General features: G+C 41.1%; 1 protein-coding gene across 1 annotated transcript in view; it reads left to right on the top strand.

Moving 5' to 3' along the window:
* The window catches only part of si:ch211-51c14.1 (protein kinase C and casein kinase substrate in neurons protein 2), a 21,776-nt gene that overhangs the window by 10,308 nt on the left and 3,968 nt on the right, over positions 1-7,500 (top strand). Inside the window, exons 3-5 of the mRNA XM_058375413.1 lie at positions 4,445-4,601; positions 5,825-6,060; positions 7,196-7,351. Of these exons, the coding sequence (XP_058231396.1) occupies positions 4,445-4,601; positions 5,825-6,060; positions 7,196-7,351 (549 nt within the window). The remainder of the gene's footprint in view (positions 1-4,444; positions 4,602-5,824; positions 6,061-7,195; positions 7,352-7,500) is intronic.

The following is a 7,500-nucleotide window of genomic DNA, read 5'->3' as shown; positions in this document are numbered from 1 at the left end:
GGTTGGATGATTGTGTATCCTCTGCGCTCTGGTTGGATGATTGTGTATCCTCTGTGCTCTGGTTGGATGATTGTGTATCCTCTGTGCTCTGGTTGGATGATTGTGTATCCTCTGTGCTCTGATTGGATTATTTTTGTCCTCTGTGCTCTGATTGGATGATTTTTGTCCTCTGTGCTCTGATTATTTTGTTGTGCTTTGAACTGTTGAATTTTTCTCTGTGATCTCTGAATGGATGTCGTCTGATGTCTGTTGTCTGAGCTCTAATTGGTGCCTCATTCTGCTTTTCTTGGAAAATTGTCTACACGTTTGTGTCCTTAATGTTGTTTAAATGTCCAACCCTCTGAGCTCTAAATGGACCTTTTTGTGTCCTCTGTGTTCTAATGACAGCTCAGTTGAAATGGTTTTCTTTGATTTGATTGGACACTTTGCGTTCTGACTAAACTGGACGCTTCATTCCTGTGGCTCTGTATTCAGTCTTCATTTGTCCCGAACACACACCGTGATAGCGCTCAGGTCCGAGCTTACTCAGAGCTGCTCTGCTAAACTGCAGAAAGGAATTCAGGTTCCTCAAACAAGCCTCATGTTAACGTTATTCTCCGTTAGAGACGCAGACGTCTGACTTTTATGAGTCTTCTGGGAGATGTTTCAGTTCTCCAGCTGCCAAATTCCTCAGAATGAAAGTTTTTTTCCTTTATTTTTATTCTACTCTCGTCTTTCTGCTTGTTATTCACTGAATAGAAACTGATTCTAATTCAGATCAGCTCTCTGACATTTTCCTAACAAGCTTCTGTCTCACTGTCCAGCTCAGTGTATGTCTTACTGTCCATCTCATTGTCCAGCTCAGTGTCTGTCTCACTGTCCAGCTCAGTGTATGCCTTACTGTCCATCACATTGTCCAGCTCAGTGTCTGTCTCACTGTCCAGCTTAGTGTATGTCTTACTGTCCATCTCATTGTCCAGCTCAGTGTCTGTCTCACTGTCCAGCTCAGTGTATGTCTTACTGTCCATCTCATTGTCCAGCTCAGTGTCTGTCTCATGGTCTGTCTCACTGTCCAGCTCAGTGTATGTCTTACTGTCCATCTCATTGTCCAGCTCAGTGTCGGTCTCACTGTCCAGCTCAGTGTCTGTCTCACTGTCTGTCTCATTGTCCAGCTCAGTGTCTGTCTCACTGTCCAGCTTAGTGTCCATCTCACTGTCTATCTCACTGCCCAGCTCAGTGTCCAGCTTAGTGTCCATCTCACTATCTATCTCACTGCCCAGCTCAGTGTCTGTCTCACTGTCCAGCTTAGTGTCTGTGTCACTGTCCACCTCACTATCTGTCTCACTGTACAGCTCAATGTCTGTCTCACTGTCCAGCTCAGTGTTTGTCTCATTGTCTGTCTCATGGTTCAGTCTCACTCTCTATCTCACTGTCTAGCTCAGTGTCTGTCTCACTGTCCAGCTCAGTGTCTGTCTCACTGTCCATCTCATTGTCCAGTTCAGTGTCTGTCTCACTGTCCAGCTCAGTGTCTGTCTTACTGTCCATCTCATTGTCCAGCTCAGTGTCTGTCTCACTGTCCAGTTCAGTGTATGTCTTACTGTCCATCTCATTGTCCAGCTCAGTGTCTGTCTCACTGTCCATCTCAGTGTCCATCTCACTGTCCAGCTCAGTATCTGTCTCACTGTCCAGCTCAGTGTCTGTCTCACTGTCAGTCTCACTATCTATCTCACTGCCCAGCTTAGTGTCCATCTCACTATCTATCTCACTGCCCAGCTCAGTATCCAGCTTAGTGTCCGTCTCACTATCTATCTCACTGCCCAGCTCAGTGTCCAGCTCAGAGTCTGTCTCACTGTCCAGCTCAGTGTCTGTCTCATTGTCTGTCTCATGGTTCAGTCTCACTCTCCATCTCACTGTCTAGCTCAGTTTCTGTCTCACTCTCCAGCTCAGTGTCTGTCTCACTGTCCAGCTCAGTGTCTGTCTCACTGTCCAGCTCAGTGTCTGTCTCATTGTCTGTCTCATGGTTCAGTCTCACTCTCTATCTCACTGTCTAGCTCAGTTTCTGTCTCACTGTCTAGCTCACTGTCTGTCTCACTCTCCAGCTCAGTGTCTGTCTCGCTGTCTGTCTTACTGTCCACCTCAGTGTCTGTCTTACTGTAAAGCTCACTGTCCACCTCAGTGTCTGTCTTACTGTAAAGCTCACTGTCCACCTCAGTGTCTGTCTTACTGTAAAGCTCACTGTCCACCTCAGTGTCTGTCTTACTGTAAAGCTCACTGTCCACCTCAGTATCTAGTTAACTGTCCAGCGCAGTGAATGTCTCACTGTCCGGCTCAGTGTCTGTCTCATTGTCCAGCTCAGTGTCTGTCTCGTCGTCTAGCTCAGTGTCTGTCTCACTGTTCAGCTCAGTGTCTGTCTCACTGTCCAGCTCAGTGTCTGTCTCAGTGTCTGTCTCACTGTTAGTTTCACTGTCCAGCTCAGTGTCCTTCTCACTGTCCATCTCAGAGATGAAAGGAAATCTGTGTGAGAAAGAGAGAGAGAGAGAGAGAGAGAGAGAGAGAAGGCAGGTAGTGATGCCGGAAGATAAGGCATAAGACAGATAAAGACAGACGCCAGGAAAAAAGACGAGTGAGTTCCAGAGTCCACATCAACAAACAGGAGCTGTGGAAATGTTATTACACGCTCCCTTTTCCCTCAATCTTCCCTTCTGTCCTTCATTCAAGCTCCCTTTATTTCTTAAAGGAACAGTTCTCTTCCTCAGTTTTCCACTACAGTGTTCCTCTACAGTGTTCCTCTACAGTGTTCATCTTCAGTGTTCATCTTCAGTGTTCCATTACAGTGTTCCTTCCTCAGTGTTCCTCTACAGTGTTCCTCTACAGTGTTCATCTTCAGTGTTCCATTACAGTGTTCCTCTACAGTGTTCCTTCCTCAGTGTTCCTCTACAGTGTTCCTCTACTTTGTTCACCTACAGTGTTCCTCTACAGTGTTCCTTCCTCAGTGTTCCTCTACAGTGTTTCCTGTACAGTGTTTCTCTACCATGTTCCTCTACAGTGTTCTTTCCTCAGTGTTCCTCTACAGTGTTTCCTCTACAGTGTTCCTCTACCATGTTCCTCTACAGTGTTCTTTCCTCAGTGTTCCTCTACAGTGTTTCCTCTACAGTGTTCCTCTACAGTGTTTCCTCTACAGTGTTCCTTCCTCAGTGTTCCTCTACAGTGTTTCCTGATTCTTAGTGTTCCACTTCAAACTCTGTCTAAAAGTGTGAGTGCAGTGTTCCCAAGTGGAACCGAACCATCTCCAGAACCCTGATGGAACTCTTGTTGTGATGAGTATGAGTCCCATCCCACACCACACTTAATCTTTGGAGAGTTAAAGGTTCTTCATTTTGAAGTTTTTTACAGTCTTCTCTGGAACTGAAACCCTGCTGTAGGGTTCTACAGAGAACTCTTAAGGGTCTACCTGCAGGACAGATCACCTCTTAATGATGAGGATTATGAAGAATAGAACCTGCTGTAGCAGCAAAACAAACAAACAAACAAACAAACAAACAAACATAACCATGTCTTTTGATGATAATAGAAATGTTTTAGCAAGTAGCAGTGTAGGGTTCTACAGAGAACATTCCCAGGTTTCCTAGAGAGACCAGCTGAAGAATTCCTTAAGGATTGGGATTTTTAAAGAACCATGTTGAGATACAGAACCCGGTTTAGCAGCAAAACAAACAAATAAAAAAACAAAAAACAAACAAAAGATAGGTCTTTCAGATAGATAGATAGATAGATAGATAGATAGATAGATAGATAGATAGATAGATAGATAGATAGATAGATACTTTATTCATCCCAAAGGGAAATTCACATGTTCTTAAGAAATAAAAATAAAATAAAAAAAGAAAAGAAGATAAAAATAAATAAAAATGACTAAGAAGTGTATAGAACTCTTTAGTAGGGTGTAGTAGTATCTATCTATCTATCTATCTATCTATCTATCTATCTATCTATCTATCTATCTATCTATCTATCTATCTATCTATCTATCTATCTATCTATCCATTTATTTATTTATTTATTTATTTATTTATTCATGGAGCCAAACCTGACTGTTTGCTGGAATGATTTTGGTTGATATTTTTTATTTTTATTACACATGCAAAAGTAAACAAACCCAAACTCAGGGCAGTAAAAATCCCGGCTGAAAGAGGAAAACTATTTAAAAATGTTTTTTTTTTTTGTGGCAGAAATATTTTTAAAGTCTGATTATCTTCTCTGCTCTCTGCTCTTCAGCCACAATAATAAAAAAAAAATTATTTATTATTTTTAGATGACCGATGTGTTGACCGCTCCGGTGTTTCTGTTTTTTTTTCACTGCGTCTCTCCAAATATTTAACACGAAGCAGCAGCTCCAGAGGATAAAGTTCCTGTGTTTCACTGCCTGAATAAACAGCATCTCTCTCTCTCTCTCTCTCTCTCTCAGCCTGGAAACTACCAGCAGACGGTGAAGAGGACGGAGGACTCCTTCCAGGCGTGTAACGACATCGTGACGTGTTTTCAGGAGCGAGCGCGAGTGGAGAGACTTTACGCTCAACAGCTGAACGAGTGGAGCAACAAGTGGAAGCCTGTAGTGGACACCAGTGGGTACTGCACGGGTCACGGGTCAGGGAGTGATAGGGTTAAAAAAAATCTGCAAGGAAAAAGAGGATATGAGCAGAATCCAGCTGGCTCTGACTTTTATTTCCATTCGTATTAGAAAGAGCTCCGAGCACATGAAGGGAATTTTAAGCTTCCTTTCCATTTATTCCATTTACACTGAGCATCAGTGACCTACACGTGCTCTTAAAAAGATCTTCCTTCTGATCTGAAATCTGTAAACAGTGACAGACTTTGATAGACTGAGGAAAATACACTATATTGCCAAAAGTTTTGGGACATCCCTCATTGAGTTCAGGTGTTGTTTTTCAGGGGTTGGGCTCGGCCCCTTAGATCCAGTGAAAGGAACTCTTAATGCTTCAGCACACCAAGACATTTTGGACAATACTTGGTCAAATAATTGGTCAGACATTTGTCAATTTGGAGATGACCGCTTCCTGTTTCAACATGAGGTCCATAAAGACTTGGATGAGCAAGTTTGATGTGAAGGAACTTGACTGGCCTGCACAGAGTCCTGACCATGAATTAAAGTGGAGACTGCGAGTCAGACCTAAACTGGGACGTCTGCCTTTACCTGCACATGAATGTAATATGGAGTTGCCCCGCCCTTTGCAGCTATAACAGCTTCAACTCTTCTGGGAAGGCTTTCCACAAGGTTTAGGAGTGTGTTTATGGGAATTTTTGACCGTTCCTCTAGAAGCACATTTGTGAGGTCAGGCACTGATGTTGGACGAGAAGGTCTGGCTCTCAGTCTCCACTCTAATTCATCCCAAAGGTGTTCTATGGGGTTGAGGTCAAGACTCAGTCAAGTTCCTCCACACCAAACTCACTCATCCATGTCTTTATGGACCTTGCTTTGGTCACTGGTGTGCAGTCATGTTGGAACAGGAAGGGGTCATCCCCAAACTGTTCCCACAAAGAGCATGAAATTGTCCAAAATGTCTTGGTATGAAGCTGAATCATTAAGAGTTCCTTTCACTGGAACAAATTCCAGTTTAATTCTCACAGAACTACAAGTGGGATAAAATATATTCACTTCACATCATCATTGCTTCTGGGACAGAATCATACCAGTACATGGAAAATAACAAAAACAAACCAGCAAATAGATGTAGAAAAATGTCATAAACTGATCCTCTCTATCTATCTATTTATCTCTGTTCTCTCTCTCTCTCTCTCTCTCTCTCTCTCTCTCTCCCCGGAGCAGGTCCTCTGTATGGCTCTCTCTTACGGGCATGGCAGTGTTTCCTCTCCTCCGCCGATCGTCTCTCCACCCTGCACTCCTCCATCTGTCGATCTCTGGTGTCGGAGGATGGAGAGCGGATCAGGACGTGGCAGAAGGAGACGTTCCATAAGAAGATGTTTGGAGGCTTCAGGGAGTCACAGGACTTCGAGATGGGATTCACTCGAGCTCAGAAACCCTGGGCCAAGAGACTGAAGAAGGTCAACAGAGTCACTGCTTAATGATCAGATTCACCTGGAAAAGTTGTGTAGAAGGCATCAGATCTGGAGTTAACTTCAATTCAAGTTTTAATTTCAATGAAAATCTTTAAGCAAATGATACAAACAAAACTGGAATGATCTGAATTTGTATATAAAGCTTTAAAACTGTTAAATTAAACTTCCTTCAAATAATAATAATAATAATAATAATAATAATAATAATAATAATAATAATAATAATAATATCAAAAAACAAATAATAATCATAATAATAATCATAATAATAACTACAGTACAATGACTTGGAAAAGAAATAATCAGCTGCTTAATGAGTCTTAATTTGTTGAGCTGAATTTTAAATACATTTTGCTATGAAATTATTATTATTTAATCATTTAAGGTTCTTTATAAATATATAATATTTAAATATACCACCATATAAAAAATAAATATTTGTAAATAATATTTTAATAACATAAATAGTTCATATTAATAACAATAATACACAGATAGTAAAATACTGTATTCATTTGGACATTTAAAATGTAATATTGAAAAAGATTCAGACTCTATTATGTTGATATACAAATTTAGTAAATAAATACATTTTTTTTTTAAATCATCATCCTCCAGAGTTGTGTGCAGCTGCTTTGTTACGACGTCCGACTTTAAAGTGTTTTATAAATACGAGGGAAAAGTAGAAGTAGAATTCATCCCATCTCTGGACACGTGGGAATGAATGCTAATGTTTAGAATGTTTATTCTTTTAAGAAAGTATTAAAGACTTACAATATTTACTTACCATACAGGAGATAAAATGTCACTCCGTTAAATAGTTCCTCTATAGTTCCTGTCTTGTGATATTTTATGTAATCTTGTGCTAACTTGCATTATCTTGTGCTAGCTCATTATCTTGTGCTATCTCGTTATCTTATTTTATCGTGTTATCTCTTTATCTTATGCTATCTCGTGCTATCTTTTGCTGTCTTGTGCTATCTCATAATATATTTTGCTAACTTGCATTATCTTGTGCTATCTCGTTATCTTATTTTATCTTGTTATCTCGTTATCATATGCTATCGTGCTGTTTTGTGCTATCTCATGCTATCTTGTCTGAATCTTGTTGTCAGTGCAGCTGGAGAAGGCAAAGGTAGCGTTCCATAAAGCATGTCGTAAGGAGCACATGGCTCAGGAACGTGAAGCTCACGCTCAGGGAAACCCTGACATCACCATCGAGAAACAGCGGAAGATCCAGGATGAGCGAGAGATCGCTCAGCAGAAGACACAGAAAGTGAGTTCCTAGGAGAACTAGCAAAATATCACTTTAGAGCTAACATTTAAGATCAAGGCTAATGTAGCTAAAAGAGCTACCACTTTAGCGCTGCATTAAACCGGTATTTGCTGCTCATTTGCATATTCCCGCCTCCCACAATTTCTCAC

Source organism: Hemibagrus wyckioides, linkage group LG02, assembly GCF_019097595.1.
Source record: "Hemibagrus wyckioides isolate EC202008001 linkage group LG02, SWU_Hwy_1.0, whole genome shotgun sequence".
Taxonomy (NCBI): domain Eukaryota; kingdom Metazoa; phylum Chordata; class Actinopteri; order Siluriformes; family Bagridae; genus Hemibagrus; species Hemibagrus wyckioides.
This window is presented reverse-complemented; position numbering and strand designations above follow the sequence as displayed.